We start from the raw sequence: 18755 nt of genomic DNA, 5'->3' as shown, positions 1-18755 counted from the left end.
CCCGTATCAGTATAATGCATCGGGTGGGGCAGCTTAATTGCCTTCGGTAAGTTGTTTTAGTGAAGCAGCACTAGATAAAAGAGCGATGGAAATCCGTCCTGCGGCAAGGAGGCACATTACATGCATTATACGGACTCCTTCATTGTCATATAACTGAAAATTTTTAAGTGCGACCTTAACCCCAAGCACTCACTCACTGAATTTTGTGTTCAGGGAGATGAGCAACATCAATTGATCAAAGGATATTGACAAAGTTTGTCGCTAATAAGCGCATCTTAAAAAGAGCGTGGACAAAGTTTCGGCATTTCCCCTCACCATTATCAATAGTGTGCCAACAAAGATGAGCATTTCCCGAAGTATCTTGACAAGGTTTACCGCAGACATCAGCATTTCTCAGAATGTCAGCAAGTAATCGACAATGTCATTATTTCCTGGTGAAAAAAAAATAAGGAGTCAAAGGGCATTAGTTGACCTTTCCAAACGTTGTAATTCTATTTTAGGGCAATAATTTCTGCCGGCACAAATGTACTTTACATCTGTTGGGTACTCCAGGTGGCTTCCCAGAAAGTGTGTATGAATGAATGAATGAATGCGTGGAGTTTAACGTCATAAGACGGCGAGCAAGTGTGTACGAATGAATGCGTGGAGTTTAACGTCATAAGACGGCGAGCAAGTGTGTACGAATGAATGCGTGGAGTTTCACGCCATAAGACGGCGAGAAAGTGTGTACGAATGAATGCGCGGAGTTTCACGTCATAAGACGGCGAGAAAGTGTGTACGAATGAATGCGCGGAGTTTCACGTCATAAGACGGCCAGAAAGTGTGTATGAATAAATGAATGAATGTGTGGAGTATAACGTCATAAGACGGCCAGAAAGTGTGTATGAATGAATGAATTAATGCGTGGAGTTTAACGTCATAAGGCGTCCAGAAAGTGTGTATAATATTTGTGCATGTAAGCGATTGTTATCCACGAGTTTTTCACTCACATCATAAGTCATTTTTATATGTGCAGGAAACCGCAGGAAACTGGAGTGCCACGCATAAACCACCGACCTTTGGAATGTTACTGACGAACTTTTCCACATGCCAGATATGCATACCATATTGGTGGATGACAAGTGGTCTTCACCGAACCTTAGTCTGCGGAAAGAACCACACGAGCAGAGTCCACCGCTTATTGTAGTCGTAGGTTTCCCCCGGGCTGTGCCCGGTTTCCTCCCACCATAATGCTGGCCGCCGTCGTATAAGTGAAATATTCTTGAGTACGGCGTAAAACACCAATCAAATAAATAACCGCTTATTGTGGCCAAGGCCCAAAAAGCAGCGAGAATGAGGGATTGCACTAAGCCATAGTTTCCATTTCTCTTAAAGAATCAAAAAGTAACAAAAACACGTGGGAACATTCCCATATAACCTGGGAATAGATATGGATTTACCCTATTTGAACATAATCAAAGAAAATGCTCAGAATGCTGTCTTCCAGATTTGTACAAGCTTTATTCATTTCTTACAAATGAACATCTATAAGGGAAACACGTAACATGTACGCAAAAAAAGAAACAAATCTCTTAGAAACAGAAATACTATTGAACTATACTGGAAAGTATCTTGAGCATTTCTGACATGTAGAATTTCAAAATTAATAGTAACATAAGGGTTCTATTTTTATTTTAGTTAAGCTGTCATAACGATTCTAGGACCTTAAACAATGGCTGACATTCGTGTATGGCAATCCTTACACGTTGGGCAAAATAAAGAATCACCCATTTTTTACCATCCTATTTATTTAGTCAAACTAAAATTACTACTGACCTACCGTAAATGGCCTAAAATTTTGCCCCCCACAAATAAATACCATACAATATTACTTGTGCGGAAACTTACATTTTTCCAACACCTGTAGTGAATCACCTTACCTGCGTAATAAACCTTAAAACATCTTTCTAATAAGACCCACAGAACTCTCAGAATCAGGTAAAATATGCAGCTTAGTTAACCGTGAAATTTTAGGTCATTCAGCGTATAGGCCTATATATATATATATATATATATATATATATATATATATATATATATATATATATACATGGATATACATATCTAACCATATCCCCCTCAGTAGGGTTGAGTACTACAGCCAAATTGCACAAAGGGAGATAAGCACAGCATTGTTGCCGACAGTAAATAGCAGTCTGATTTTTCAATATATTAAAGAAAATAGCTTCAGTGTATCATAAATAAACATCATAAATCATCATAAACATTGTGCATACTAAATCTCGTATTACATTTTACAGGAAAAATTCAGCCCACAAGGTATAATTACAAAAAAATTATAACACTAGATTTATACAGCAAACTGGATTGAACTGGTCCCATTTTGTTGCTATAATAAACATACACACATCAATATCATTCAGATTTCATAAACAAAATAATTAACATAATCATTAAATATTCGCTTCAGAAACACAGGAATGACTCCAAGAATGATTGGTCCTATATCATAAAGTACATGTTAAGATCTCCAGATTTATGTTGAAAATCAAACAAACAAACAAACAAACCAACAAATAAGATTAAAAAAAATAATCATAATTTTTGCTCTATTAAAATTGATCAGAATATACATGTATAAAGAGCACAGAAGGCCTCTGTAATTCAACCCAACTGACTCACGAGACGCAGATGAATAAATGAACCTGGCCAATTACAGGTAAAAATACCTGGCATACACCATATTTACGCTAACACTACAAATATATGCATACGATTCACAAATATAGTGCAGATAGATACACATGTATAAATGAAGGCAGACTGGTGTTGACATTATTTTTCATACTTTACAAATACTTAAAATTTTGTGCTAACACCCTGCCCCACGATGTTTGGACTCTGGTTCATTATTGTCTATTTACCCAAGGTGTATTTTAGATTTTAATGCCAGTTTTAACTCAAAACTTTTTTATAATTCAGACTTTCTCACTAGTTTAATATATTTTGTTTAAACTTTTATAAAGGTAACTTAAAGTTTAACGATGCTTTGTAGTTGTTATGCGAACAACACAGCTATGAAACTGCCACTTGCATTATAGCTACTTCAAGCATATTAGGCAACTGTTTCATGAAAAAGACATATAAACCAAACTCCCGAGCACTGCTAAGACTCTATCTTAGGTCTTTATGGCAGGTTTAAATTACTTCAAACTTTGAAATTTTATTTACATGCATAATTTTCAAACTTGGGATAATAATTAATATCTAAGTGTAGCTACCTAAAGACTAATCCTTCATAATTTGAATTTCCACTACTATAGCACAAAACATAACATCAAAGTCCTAAATATTGTTTTCCGAGTCAATAATGCCTTCAAAGTATAAGTCTCCTTAAGACTCAAGTTTGTGCTTCAGGTGAGTGAGCCTCTGTGATGAGTATTTCTACAAAGAATCTGAGACAATGGTAAATTTTATCCTTTAATTGAGTACATGTCAATATTTCCGAGACAGTATCATTTATAAAGGCCATTCCATGCCTGTAAAAAGTACCTTGGTAAGAGGAAAAACTGTGCATCAAAAATAACATTTACATCAAATTGTATAATCAGTTGTAAATTTCTCACAATTAAAGCACTTTTGGAAAAAATTATGCAAATTTCCTTGTCAGTTCTAAGGAACATGGATGGACTTCTTCGATACTCATATAACGTGTACATTTTCTGCGTGAAAAAAGAAAAAAAAAAATCGGGTTGAAAACGAGAATTATGATGGTAAAACCACCGAAATCTTTCTCTTGTATATTCAATACAAGTATATACCAAAATATCTCTACTGGAATGATAAATGTAAAAATGTCACCTCTCTGCAAATATACATGAATAATTGTTGTTCTCTACAAGGCACACCGGAAAGCTAGGCCTATGAGTACTTTCACATTAATGCACAGTTACACCCACCTAACAGTAATCAAACTGCATGTCTTACGGGCTTTTCCGACATGTAATTTGACGTTTCTTTATGTTACAGCTGAGATGTTCTCAGAAATCCTAACAGCTGATAACCTACCCTCATTTCACTGAACTGGGCTTAACTGTACAGTTCTTGGTTATCTCCCCCTGCATCAACCCTGTGGGCAGCACTCAAAGTTCTCGTGATCAAAGCTTTCCATTTGTGTATCAGAATGCATGGGCCATATTCTATGATGATCTTCGGCCGAACGAAACACCTTAATGGTCATGTGACCCACCGATTGGCAGTGAGCTTGATCACAGCAGGCGAGTTGCAGAGTCACAGAGGACCAGAGAAAGATCAAAGAAACAGCCTCAGTCGACAGAACTCTGGACTTACTACAGCAGCTTTTAAAAGTATATACAGGCTTACAATCGTATATCTGTGAGGTATTTGTCAAGTGTTAATCTCACATTGCCTGATTTTTCATCTAGTCAGAGATTATCAACTGCAAAATCACCTCTATAACTGCCCCAAAAAGGCTTGTAGCAAGGGTTAGTGGATCAATGCTGCATGTAGAGACATATAAAACACTGTCTATACATAAGCCAACCTCTGTTTGCATATACCATTGTCATTACATGGCCAACGCATTATGTATATGTGAGCTAACCACTTTTGTACACAAATTAACCAGCGTCTTTACAGATACAAACCATCATCTATACATAAGACATATCATTGTCTTTACTTAGCCTTAAGATTGTGTATATGTAAGCCAACTTTTTTTGTGCATTAGTTAACCACTATCTTTACATAACCTAACCAGTATCTTACCATAAGACTCAAGACTAAACATAACCTAACCAATGTCTATACACAAGACTTACCATTGTCTTTACATAACCTACAAGTATAAACCCTTTGTCTATACAGGCTCCAGTGTAATCCCTGTCTATACATATGCCAGAGATTAATAAAATACTTCACACATGTGTGCATACTTTGAAGTGAAAACATACATATTGAGACTTTTGCAGATTAGTTGCCCTAATCAAAGAGTAATTAAAATCAAAAATTAAATTACAAATACCCAGAGATGTGAATTGTGATGATAAATATACAATATAGCCATAGATAGATACATGCAACAGAGATAATACATCTTTGTGATCTTTGTTGACAAAATACCAACCATGCCAAAAAAGAAAAAAGAAAATAAATGAATGCATCAAATATATGATGTGTAACATTATCTGGTCCCAGCACAAATATGAAAATCTCATAATACTACTACAGGGAGAAAACATACTTCTGGAATCTCATTTCAAAACATCACAGATGTGAACATGTAAGTCACAGTATTATATTAATTTCATATGGCACTGGTAAAAGTGAGCTAGATACTTGGGAAATTTATAATCAACGGGCGTATACTCAACAAAAATATACACCACGAAGTAATTTTACACTGTTTTCTCCCAGTATTAAATCATGTGTTAACAGCAATCACAGTTCACAGCTCACAGTACTGAGTGTGTCCATCACTCAGAGCGTGAACTGTTTGCTCCTGGTTTATTGCCCTAAAATGTGACAATCTGGTGGAAATAGAAGCCACAATTGATAATGAATACTTACCTTAATTGTTAAGTTATTTAATACTGAGAGAAAACAATACAAAATTGCTTCATGTTTCTTATGAAGCTGTGGTAACATGCACCTGCTGTTATGGCAGCAAAGAGTGAAGAGAAACATCACCACGGTATTAAAATATTCTTGACGTAAATGTAGCAATGTGACAGCTTTGTAAAGACAGGGCCTTTGTAGCTGTTTTGAGTGGTGCATCAGTGAGCAAGAGCAGAACAGGTCATACAGGGGACACACAAAACCAGTTAACCATCTATGCTGACGGTACAATGTAGAGGACTTCGGGGACAACCCAGAATTTAGCGCAGTTCTAGATATATTTTTTGACTTAAAACTATCCTTGAGTTGCAGTTTTAAAAACAAGTATAAAATGCATGAAAGTTTCCCTTTGACAGAGCTTTAACATGGATACTGACCTAGCAGAAGAATTGCTGGACATGCAGATTAGATAATATTAACTAGATAATATAAACACAAGAAATGGTCAAGGATGTAGGCCTGGAAGTCAATAGCAAGACAAAGCCAATGTTCGGCACCAAACAGTATTTTGACATGGGCCAAATGTTTGGTAAAAAAGTGCCAACACAAGCCTCTTGATTTCATCCAAAACTCTGTTTTTAACCTTTAACAAATCCATGACTTCTGAGACATTGGTCTTTAGATGTGTGGATGGTATGTTGTTGCTGGGTAGAGATCAGTTGCTGGTCGCTGAGATTGATATGATTTGCCATGGATGTGGAGCGTAAGTATTAAAAATCCTATGTTTCATGCTACCTTCCAAACATGGAAAACCCACTGTCAATGAGCTACTGTTGCAAGAGGCCTTGTGGTTTCCTATGTTTCCTCCCCATGTTGAAAATCACTGTTCTGAGAGCCCCTGTGGTTTCCTTTCCATGAGGAAAATTACCCTTGTGAGAGTCCTTGTGGTTTCCTCGTGTTTCCTTTCCATGAGGAAAATTGCCCTTGTGAGAGTCCTTGTGGTTTCCTCCCCATGAGGAAAATTACCCTTGTGAGAGTCCTAGTGGTTTCCTTTTGTTTCCTCCCCCTGACAAAAATAACTGGCATTGTCATTGTCAAGCTACTGTCATGAGACTCCCTATGGTTTCCTCCCCAGCAGATAGACCACTTCCCTCCTCTATTTACTTCTTCTCTATCAATCCAGACTCTGAAGGTAAGAGGGCAAAAACAAGATCATGATTATGATATGAAAGCTAAGAAGGTGTGGATGAAATGTTAACAGATCATTTATTTATTCGATTTATTTGATTTGATTATGATTATGACGTTCTAAAGAATATTTATTTATTTTATTTATTGGATTGGTGTTTTATGCCGTACTCAAAAATATTTCACTTACACGACGGTGCCCAGCATTATGGTGGGAGGAGACCGGGCAGAGCCCAGGGAAACGTACAACCATTCACAGGTTGCTGGAAGACCTTCCCACTTACGGCTGGAGAGGAACAGATCATTTAAGAGAGTTCAAAAGAATGAACGCATGTATCAGTGGGTTATGAAGAAGGATGTGAAGATTGTAATACATTAACAATGGTTCGGAGGAACTGATGTTTTGAGCTGAACTCATGACTGCTTTATTAACAGAATACAGAATCCTCTCTGATCTACTGTAACAAATCCCAGGTAAATCCCAGGTAAATATCAGGTAAATCCCAGGTAAATACTAGGTAAATCCCAGGTAAACCCTTGGCTCAGCTGAAGTTTTTAATGGCACATTTATTCAAATATGACAGATTGCAGGCTTTAATGATGGAAATATTATCTCCACTGTCAGATGTCAGCCTTGACTCTGTATCCTCTTTGTCCTTCTGTCTGCTTTTCTCTGAAAACTTCTGTCTGCTTTTCTTTGAAAACTTCTGCCTCCTTTTCTTTGAAATCTTCTGTCTGCTTTTCTTTGAAAACTTTTGTCTACTTTTGTTTCAAAACTTCTGTCTGTTTTTCTTTGAAAACTTTTGTCTGCTTTTGTTTCAAAACTCCTGTCTGCTTTTCATTGAAAACTTCTGTCTGTTTTTCTTTCAAAACTTTTGTCTGTTTTTTTTACCACAACTTATTTTGAATGAATCAGGCTTAATGGCCAATTAAATCTACACTGTTAAGTGCTGGGGATGCCAGGCAAGACACCCACTCAATCACAAAACACTGATCATGGACAGCAGTTTTTGCACTTTATCCAAAAGCTGAGGACGTGTATCATATATGACAATTTATCAATCACATCCTAAGATATGAGGAGCCATGATATACCGTGCCTTTTTGTGTGGCACGCTAAGTCCATGCTGCCACAGTGTTGCTGCCAATAAAGTAGCATGCTGAAGACACCAGACATGACGCCCTGCCCAGTCACATTATACTGATACCGAGACAAATAGTCCTGTACCAAGCTAAGACTACTCAGCCATAGCCATCCAACAGAGTTATCTCCCTCTCTCCCTCCTCACTTACTGGCGAGGCGTGATCGTCTTTCCTCTGCTTTTCTCATCCACTCCGGTTCAGCCGGCTGTTTGGGCTCTGTTACTGGATCTGCTACACATGCATACAGAAAATAACACCAATGATGTGACCAAGTGTACAAAATGAAACACTGTAGTACTAAAACTTGATAAGTCATCAATATGATATAGTGTTCAAAATTAACCTTCTTAAAAAAAAAAAATAAAGTCAATGAGGTAACAAAGTATAAAAAGTTAACTCTTCTCAATTCTAGAAACATTCTAAAATTATTCATTAACTGAATCTCAAATTGTTGTATTTGTGAGATAGCAAGCAGTGCAAACACTTCATGTGAAACAGAACACTGTTAATATGTTTTTGCATATAAGCAAACCATTATTTTCTAGAAACCGGGACAAAATGTTTCCAGTAAAAAAGACACCAAAAGTTGTTTCCCTCATCATAACACAGTACTACCCCTGAGAAGTGAAGCACCGACTTAGTGCTCCCTCACTATAACACAGTACTACCCCTGAGAAGTGAAGCACCGACTTAGTGCTCCCTCACTATAACACAGTACCACCCCTGAGAAGTGAACCACTTAGTGCTCCCTCACTATAACACAGTACCACCCCTGAGAAGTGAAGCACTGACTTAGTGCTCCCTCACTATAACACAGTACTACCCCTGAGAAGTGAACCCCTGACTTAGTGCTCTCTCACTATAACACAGTACTACCCCTGAGAAGTGAACCACTGACTTAGTGCTCCCTCACTATAACACAGTACTACCCCTGAGAAGTGAACCACTGACTTAGTGCTCCCTCACTATAACACAGTACTACCCCTGAGAAGTGAAGCACCGACTTAGTGCTCCCTCACTATAACACAGTACTACCCCTGAGAAGTGAACCACTAACTTAGTGCTCCCTCACTATAACACAGTACTACACCTGAGAAGTGAAGCACTGACTTAGTGCTCCCTCACTATAACACAGTACTACCCCTGAGAACTAAACTACTGACTTAGTGCCCCCTCACTATAACACAGTACTACACCTGAGAAGTGAAGCACTGACTTAGTGCTCCCTCACTATAACACAGTACTACCCCCTCAGAACTGAACCACTGACTTAGTGCTCCCTCACTATAACAAAGTACTACCCCTGAGAAGTGAAGCACTGACTTAGTGCTCTCTCACTATTGCACAGTACTACCCCTCAGAACTGAACCACTGACTTAGTGCTTACCTCTGAGTTTTAATGAAGACCGCCGTTTATTCTGCAACTCTTTCTGCCATGGAGGGTTGTTGCTGTCAGAAGATGGAGCTTCTTTAGGAGCTGGTATCTGTAAAAAGAGAGCAAAAAATTGTGGATGAACACTGCTTTTAAAAGTCACTCTAAATGTTTTCACACTGCACACTCCCATGTCATGTGATTTTCTATACATACTGGTACAGTACGTTAACACATTTATAAGGAACATGTTTGAAACAGCTTCCGAATTTCAACTCGATCAAGCATTTTAAAGAAAATGAGGTCCACCTTCTTTGACCTTGAACTCACTTATATCAAACTCAGCATAGTGATCAAGGTGATCGAGGTGATCGAGTGCTAAAGCAGTAGTGCAGTGGCCGCGAGGTAAAGTCCAGCTCATGCTGGCTTCCTCTTCCATCCTGCCTGCAGGCAACTTGTGGATGGTCATATGTTTCCTGCCACCACAATGCTGGCTGACGCTGCATAAATGAAATATTCATCAGTATGGTGCAGAACACCGATCAACCAAATAAATGATTTCGGATCATCATTAAATCCAGACAAATTGAAGTGTTGACTGTATGATCCTCTTCACGCATGTACTACTATAATTATTGTCCTCACTGGACACAATCAACTTACCACGGTTGATCCAGCAGGTTTTGATCGCCGTTTTTCCAGCAAGTCTCTCTTCCACTTGGGCAGGTCCGTGCTGGACTGGTTGTTAGCCTCATCCTTGCTCCCTGGCAGAACACGATTGCTGCTGTCTCGGGACCAGCTCGGCTGATAATCTGATAACAAAGTAGCACAACAACGTGACTGTGAGAACCACTGTGATCTTTGTCGCTGCAAGTTATGTCAAAGTCCAAAACGGTTAAAAAAGGGTCATAATTTTGTTGTACATTGAAACAACGTGACTGTGAGAACCAATGTGATCTTTGTCGCTGCAAGTTATGTCAAAGTCCAAAACGGTTAAAAAAGGGCCATAATTTTGTTGTACATAGAAACAACGTGACTGTGAGAACCAATGTGATCTTTGTCGCTGCAAGCTATGTCAAAGTCCAAAACGGTTAAAAAAGGGCCATAATTTTGTTGTACATTGAAACAACGTGACTGTGAGAACCAATGTGATCTTTGTCGCTGCAAGCTATGTCAAAGTCCAAAACGGTCACAAAAGGGCCATAATTTTGTTGAACATATATACAAAGACACAAAACTTGATCTAGGTCTATTACACTGTACTGATTCTTGTTGGCCATGTGCCATGTTCAAAATAAAAGTTTTGAAAATAACCTGTAAAATTGTCAATTCCAAACAGGGCAAAATTGGCCATTTCAAACTGGTGTTGAAAATGGACACAATGGTACAAAACTCGGATTTGACCAGTAACTTGTCATGGAGAAGGCATGTAAATTTATCGCATTTTACCTAAACCTCATAAGTTTTAGTCAATCATATTGTTCGAAATTTCACATGAAACCGGAAAACAACCAGCCCTTTGAGGTTTTATTCTTGTCAGTTTATCTGCAACTCAAAATATTAATATCAGATATGGGATCATCGCCTATCATACATATTAGAAATCTTTAATACAGAAATATTACAGCATTGTAACATGCACTATTACCGTATATAAAATGTATCCTTCAGTCAATCATACGTACCTTGCTTAGAAAGTATTTTTGGTCTGGAACATAGAAATAATAGAATTGTTTAAGTGTTAAAGCATGCAGAATGTGTTAATATTTATATTGTATAAGTCTTTCATTCAAGTCTAATATTTTTTCAGTTAATATGCTTACAAAGTTTTAGGCTGTGAGCATGTATCTGTAGTAAACCAATTAATAATTAATAATTATCTTGTAATTAGAACAAGGAAATGTAACTTATCCTGCCGTACAATTGTCAGGCATCAGTGTAGTTGTGTCATAGTCACATCCTGTTCTATCTCATGAACTGTCTATTTATTTATTTACTTGACTGGTGTTTTACGCTCATCCCAACACTGTAAAGTACTTATTATTCACTGGAATTTATTTTTGCGGATTTACTCCAACAATGTGTTCGCGGGAATTAATTTTCATGTATTTAAGAGAATAATGAAAAACAAATCTTAAAATCTTAAAATTTTCCAACACTTCACAGTTTGTTAGCTCACTCACTGGACCACTGGAGAGACACAGCCAACAGGAGAGCGTGTATCAGAGCGACATTCATTAGAAGTTAGCACATACTGGTATCTACTTTTTCTTTTACTTTACAGGCATAGCGAAGATTGATCAAACTAAAGACGAATAAACTCCTACTTTGTTTTATACCCACCAAGCCTTAGCACCAGAGTTTGTATATATCTAAACCATGATTTCCCTTCCCTCCTGTTAAAAAATTTCTTAATGCAACTCCCGTCACCCTGGCAAAGATTTCACTTCATTATTACTACAACCTGTAGTATATGATTCAATATTGGATATTTTTTTCACCGGAATTATTTTTCGCAGTAAATTATTGATCGCGAAATCTGCGAAAATTAGTTATACGTGAAAATTAAGTACCCGACAGTACATCCTCCTTCATGCCCCAATAGATTCCTCCCCCCTCGTCCCAAGAAAAAAGTCCAAGGAGTATACAAGGATAAGGGAAAAAGGCATAGTGAGAGATTACTTGTTTACCTCATAATAACAGGGTCTTGAAGCTGAATGGATGTAGTGCTGCTTGTGAAGCTATCATTCGTGTGACCATTCTTACTGAGAGTCTCCAGCTCTCTGCTCTTATTCAGGGACAGGTCTGAGACGCTAAGTCGGCTGCGTGCTGTCTTTGTCAGGGAGCTCTCAATGAACAGTTCTCCCTGGCCTGAAACTGGACTGGGTTGAGTGCTGGCTGGAGAACTCTTCTGGTTGTGAAGGTAGTTAAGCTCATTCAGTCTGCTCTCAGGATTGTTTTCGTCTGTGCTGCTTTGCTCACTCCTGAGATCCATCTCTTGGTCGCTGGAGTAGGAGAGCCTGGGTGAGGTTGATAGTAGGTTATTTTCTTTGTTCCTAAGGCTTGTCGATTCTGCAAATGTATTCAAAGACAATGCTGATAACGCATTTTTGTGAACTGAAAACACAAATTTTCACTTTCAAAAATGGCCGAAAATTTATCTGGAAGTTGTCATGGTAAAACCATGTACCAATCTTCAGTTCAATGCTATTAACCGTTCTGAAAAGAAAACGGATTTATGACTGATTGATGGATAGATGAACTGATGAGGATTCAATCTACATGTATACTACCCTTCAGCATAGATAGGGCAATCAAACAGCTCATGTCACTAAGATGCAACTGCACAAACTGCTTCTCACATTGTCTGCTTACCTTTCTCGCTGGCCTCTTCCTCCTTCTGTCTCTTCTCAATGGACGCCTTCATCCAGGCGGGTTTCTCTGGCTCCTGGTCATGCAGGTGTTTCTCTCCCTGCTCCTCTCCACCTGCTGTCAGCTTTGGCTGTTTCGCCTCACGTAACCATGATGCCTGCCATGGCTTTACCTCGCGCCGTCCTGCTGCTGGCGCCGCAGCATCATCTGTCTTCAACCTTGGTTTCGTCTGTATCAGAGGTTTGGAGGGAAATGGGTTGTAGCTGGCCCTGTTTGGTGTCGTGGTAGCACTTTTCTCTGGTCTAGGCAGGATGAGCGAGGACCTCGAGGAACTCCGAAGCTGCACCCTGGGTACAGCGACTGGCTGGGTGAGCCCTGTGGAGTGGGCTTTGCCCTCTCCTGAGGACAGGCCTCCACTGACTGGCTTCACGGGGCTGGTTCGCAGCTAAATAGGTGAAGACAATGATCCTTATAGTCACATTTAACTTTCATGGCAATCAGTACTTTATGCTGTTACTGTAAGAAATGGTCATTAACTGTTAAATGTGTAAGGAGTTCAAAAAAAAAGGCAAGTAGCAGGCTGCAGACAGCTGTCTACTGCCGGCCCCGTAGCAGGCTGCAGACAGCTGTCTACTGCCGGCCCCATAGCAGGCTGCAGACAGCTGTCTACTGCCGGCCCCGTAGCAGGCTGCAGACAGCTGCCTGCTGCCGGCCCCGTAGCAGGCTGCAGACAGCTGCCTGCTGCCATCCCCGTAGCAGGCTGCAGACGGCTGTCTACTGTCGGCCCCGTAGCAGGCTGCAGACGGCTGTCTACTGCCGGCCCTGTAACAGGCTGCAGACGGCTGTCTACTGCCGGCCCTGTAGCAGGCTGCAGAAAGCTGTCTACTGCCGTCCCTGTAGCAGGCTGCAGATGGCTGTCTACTGCCGGCCCTGTAGCAGGCTGCAGATGGCTGTCTACTGCCGTTCCTGTAGCAGGCTGCAGACGGCTGTCTACTGCCGTCCCTGTAGCAGGCTGCAGACAGCTGTCTACTGCCGTCCCTGTAGCAGGCTGCAGACAGCTGTTTACTGCCGTCACTGTAGCCCCCTACTTTAAATATTCTTACCATTTAAATCAGTAGTAATTGTGGCATAAATACATTCAATTTAGCTGCCTACTTTTGAAATTTGACCTTCTTTGATAATTCTAAATGAAATCCCTGTACCTGTATTAGCAACACAAAGCCTTAAAATAGGGGAGTTTTAGGACTGAACTCTTTGATGCCAAGAATAAAAAAAAAAAAAATCCTCTTGGGTCATGTGTCCTACTGTAAAAGGGAAAAATGGAGACCACACAAAAATATATTTAAATAGAATTGCTGTTTTCTTCTATCTGTGCCGGATGTATTTTTTTGGTCTGTCTTTTGAAATTTGAAACAGATGGTTTTGTGTTGTTGCATGGCAGGGTGTTCCACATTGTTGGACCAAAAAATGAAAGATCAGTAGTTTTATATAGTGGGGAGGTTGGGGAAGGAATAGTGTTGTGGGGAGGGAATAGTGCTGTGGGTAAGTCTTAATGCCAACATATTTATGATGCTGCCTTTACATAATGTCCAAATGAAGACACCTGATAAAGATGACCTGTCACATTAATGACTGACAAGTCTGACTAGTGCTTAGCCTATCGATTTATCATGACCGTGCAGCCAGGGAAATACCATAATAGTCTATCTAGTACGTACACTTATGCACGTGACTATGTATGCATGCTTGTGTTTTTATGTCCTTCCTAACAATTGTTCCGTCACATGACAAAGAGGAGCCATTTGGTGTGTGTGTATATACTGTGTCTTCTAATGAAAGGGTGAGCCCACACCGCCAAAGAGCTGCCCGCACTGGATTATCGTGCCAAAGACAGCAGACATGACACCCCGCTCAGTCACATTATACAGACACAGGGCCAACCAGACCTATTCCCTTCCTTTAACCTCTCAGTGTAGATTGCCAAGCAAGGCAGCAACCAGTCCCATTTTTTTTTAGGTATGACCTGATCCACATTTGTTCCCAAGTTTTTAGACTTGTCAATTTTGTAGTGTTGGACAATACCTAAATACAGTTTCAGTCTGGGTCTCCTATTTTTGAGGTGGGTACAGCATAATAAGAAAGAAAAGAAAGGGTATAATAATGGAACTCTATGTTTCCAGACATTTAATACATGTACCTTCACTTTGGTGATGTCCCCCAGCCCTGGTATGATCATTTGTCCCCCCATCGGAGCTCTAGAGGCACCCCTCGGCAGGATACTGGGACGGTCCTGGGAAGGTTTGAGCTTGTTCACATTCTCCGGTTTTTCCTCATCGTGCTTTTCCTGAACTCCCGAGGACACCTCCTTTGAACCGTCTCTGTCAGCAGGAGAGCTCTCCTTTGGTTCTGAGAAATGAGGAGGAGTGAAAACGGGTTATTATTACTATTGGGGTTTGTTTCGATTTCTTGGGGTTTAAGATCATGTGCTACCGTCCACTCAAACACATAAACAGAACTGGTACTTGGAGTATTAATCTCCTACTGTGCATTAGACTCCAGACAAAGTTCACTGAAGTTTTGTACAATAGACCACTTAATGACGACGTTTAATCACCACATAAATAATTTTTACTATGTATGTGCTGATAGTCCAGCATGGGTCCCACCCATGACGAATGTTGTGTCCATGTATGTCAGAAAGTTTCAACTCGTTGCAAGCCAATGAGGACCTGTCAAACACCTGCCAGCAGGATGCTGATGCTATGTATTTAATAATTTGATTGGTGTTTTACGCTGCACTCTGGAATATTTCACTCATATGACGGCAGGCGGCATTATCGTGGGAGGAAATGGGGCCCAGGGAAACCCACCACCATCTGCACGTTCCACTGACGTCATTTTACAGATTTTATAGTTTTAAGGTTTTATAGTTAAACCGCCTTTAGCAGCTTATCATTTTGACATCACATTGAAGACAATTATGTTCCAGTAGAAACTAATACAATGTATCATTGCACTACGATAAACACTTGACCTAAAATTGGTGCAAGGCCCTTCTACACACTAGCACCACCTCAGAGGATTGAGGGGGCCTCTGTGGCTCAGTTAGCGCACTAAAGCAGCGTAATGACCCAGGAGCCTCTCACCAACGTGGTCGCTGTGGGTTCCAGTCCAGCTCATGCTGGCTTACTCTCTGGCTGTAAGTGGGAAGGTCTGACAGAAGGGAACGTGGGTTTCCCCTGGGCCCTGTCAAGTTTCCCCCAACCATAATGCTGGCCGCCGTTGTATAAGTGAAATTTTCTTGAGTACGGTGTACACCAAGCAAATCAATAAATATATGCCAGGATTGAAAGATAAGCTGCATTGTAAAGGTCTGTGATGGATTTTAGTGCATACAAGGTCTCACCTGTGGAATCCTGGTATTTGTCCACAACTGATAGCAATGAACTGCGGACACTTTTCCGTGATGGTTTTCGTCGCAGAGCTAAGGAACCTTTCTTCCTAAGTGAGCTCTTCTGCTTCAATGCATCGATGTCGAGATGCTCCGTTCCCTAGAGTCATAAATACAGTAATGTACCAAGTGAAGACGTATCAACAGACACAAAAACCAATTATATCAGCTGAAACTTATAAGGAAATATGAAGGGCCTCCGTGGCTGAAGTGGTTAGCACTTCAGAGTGGCCCAATGACCCAGGAACCTCTCACCAATGCGGTTGCTGTGAGTTCAATTCCAGCTCATGCTGGCTTCCTCTCCAGCCGTACGTGGGAAGGCCTTCCATCAACCTGCGGAAGTTCATGGGTTTCTCTCGGGGCTCTGCCCAGTTTCCTCCCACCACACTGCTGGCCACACTTGTATAAGTGGAATATTCTTGAGTATGGCATAAAACACCACTAAATCAAGTACAAAAATATTTACATCAGAATTTATTTATTTATTTGCCATGCTCAAGAATTGTCCGCTTGTATGACGGCAGTCAGAGCAAAGGTGGAGGAAACCGAGAGAGCCTGTCATAAACCACAAAACACTGGCATATTACTGATCAACTTTCCCACAAGTGATGTACAGATATGCCCATCATATTGACTGTAAAAACATCATCTTCACCAGACACCAGACACAACAGTCTGTACAAAATGGCCACATGGGTGTCGTTGACCATTTATTATCTCCAAGTAACACGAACAGTGACTCTCAACCAGAAATTTGATCTCGAAAAACCACTTGAGTAAACGAGCATCCTGCAAATACATGTAACTGTGCACCTCTGACACGACTACCTACCTGTATGGCTGACAGGCCCAGCGGGAATGTCTGCACCTCTGACACGACTACCTACCTGTATGGCTGACAGGTCCGGCGGGTATGTCTGCACCTCTGACACGACTACCTACCTGTATGGCTGACAGGTCCGGCGGGAATGTCTGCACCTCTTACACGACTACCTACCTGTATGGCTGACAGGTCCGGCGGGAATGTCTGCACCTCTGACACGACTACCTACCTGTATGGCTGACAGGTCCGGCGGGAATGTCTGCACCTCTGACGCGACTACCTACCTGTATGGCTTACAGGTCCGGCGGGAATGTCTGCACCTCTGACGCGACTACCTACCTGTATGGCTGACAGGTCCGGCGGGAATGTCTGCACCTCTGACGCGACTACCTACCTGTATGGCTGACAGGTCCGGCGGGAATGTCTGCACCTCTGACACGACTACCTACCTGTATGGATGACAGGTCCGGCGGGAATGTCTGCACCTCTGACACGACTACCTACCTGTATGGCTGACAGGTCCGGCGGGAATGTCTGCACCTCTGACGTGACTACCTACCTGTATGGCTGACAGGTCTGGCGGGAATGTCTGCACCTCTGACACGACTACCTACCTGTATGGCTGACAGATCCGGCGGGTTTGTCTGCACCTCTGACACGACTACCTACCTGTATGGCTGACAGGTCCAGACTCTCATTTGGTTCCTCTCCATCCACAGGGTCTTCCTACAACACAACAAAACACCTTCTATGTATAGTTGTCTGTGAAGGTAAGCCTTTTGTAATCTAATCCCAAATTAAGAATTCATGCATGAATTTTGTTTCTTAATTATTATATTAGCTTTTTAATTATTATGTTTTTTATGTTTTAAGTATGGTGTAGCAAAAAGAACCTATTTGGAAAGCAGACAGGAAGAACCTATCTGCAATCCAGCCAGGGAGAGCACATCCATAGGAAGCCTACAACAGCCCATCAGGGCTTCAGCCATTAAGAACTCCTCAGGTATACAACCATATAGAACTCATCAGGGCTCACCATTAAGAACCCCTCAGGTATGCAGCCATATAGAACTCATCAGGGCTTCAGCCATTAAGAACCCCTCAGGTATGCAGCCATATAGAACTCATCAGAGCTTCAGCCATTAAGTACCCCTCAGGTATGCAGCGATATTGAATTCATCAGCGCTTCAGCCATTAAGAACCCCTCTGGTGTGCAGTCATATAGAACTCATCAGGGTTTCATCTACTGAGAAACTATAAGAGCTTCAGCTATTGAGGACCCATCAGGAGGCCAGTAAGAGAGAATACATCAATTAGGTTGAAATCTAATTTTGTACTGCAATTCTTAGCAATTCAATTACGAAGTTAAACTTTCATGAGTGGGTTTAGAGCTAGAGTACCTTTTGTTTGGGTCTTCTCATGACCACAGGGGATTCCTCATCCACCTTGAATTCTGATCCTTCTCCTATGCCCTCTGACCTATCGTCCTCTGACCTATCAACCTCCGACCTATCAGTCTCCGACTCATCCTTTGTAACAGTTATGGTCACTGTTTCCAGCCAGGCAGTTTCATCCTGTAAATGACCCAACGAGAGCCCATAAGACTTTTAGCCAATTTAAATCAGTAAGTTGTAAGCCAGAGAGTACCCATAATAGGATAAGCCAGAGAAAATTTATCAGGGGATAAACCAGAAAGAGCCCATTAGCAGACAGGTCAGAGAGAACTCTTTAGGGGATAGGACAGAAAGAACTCATTAAGGGATAGTCAGAGAGAACCCATAAGGGGTTAAGCCAGAGAGAACCCATTGGGGGTTAAGCCAGAGAGAACC

General features: G+C 40.9%; 1 protein-coding gene across 2 annotated transcripts in view; it reads right to left on the bottom strand.

The window, feature by feature from the left end:
• Positions 1-6673: 6673 nt before the first annotated feature.
• LOC135477250 (uncharacterized) overlaps positions 6674-18755 on the bottom strand; it is a 38324-nt gene continuing 26242 nt past the window's right edge. Inside the window, exons 8-18 of one of the 2 annotated variants that reach the window (XM_064757432.1) lie at positions 18327-18500; positions 17596-17652; positions 16059-16203; positions 14850-15058; positions 12656-13097; positions 11971-12352; positions 10966-10988; positions 9944-10092; positions 9296-9392; positions 8059-8139; positions 6674-6763 (exon numbers count right to left, since the gene is read on the bottom strand). In XM_064757432.1, the coding sequence (XP_064613502.1) occupies positions 6738-6763; positions 8059-8139; positions 9296-9392; positions 9944-10092; positions 10966-10988; positions 11971-12352; positions 12656-13097; positions 14850-15058; positions 16059-16203; positions 17596-17652; positions 18327-18500 (1785 nt within the window). In that variant the 3' untranslated portion in view covers positions 6674-6737. The remainder of the gene's footprint in view (positions 6764-8058; positions 8140-9295; positions 9393-9943; positions 10093-10965; positions 10989-11970; positions 12353-12655; positions 13098-14849; positions 15059-16058; positions 16204-17595; positions 17653-18326; positions 18501-18755) is intronic. The other variant, XM_064757433.1, reaches the window with a different exon arrangement.

The sequence above is a fragment of the Liolophura sinensis genome, chromosome 10, assembly GCF_032854445.1.
Source record: "Liolophura sinensis isolate JHLJ2023 chromosome 10, CUHK_Ljap_v2, whole genome shotgun sequence".
Taxonomy (NCBI): Eukaryota; Metazoa; Mollusca; class Polyplacophora; order Chitonida; family Chitonidae; genus Liolophura; species Liolophura sinensis.
The sequence above is the reverse complement of the archived record's forward strand: the minus strand, read 5'-3'. Positions and strand labels throughout refer to the sequence as shown.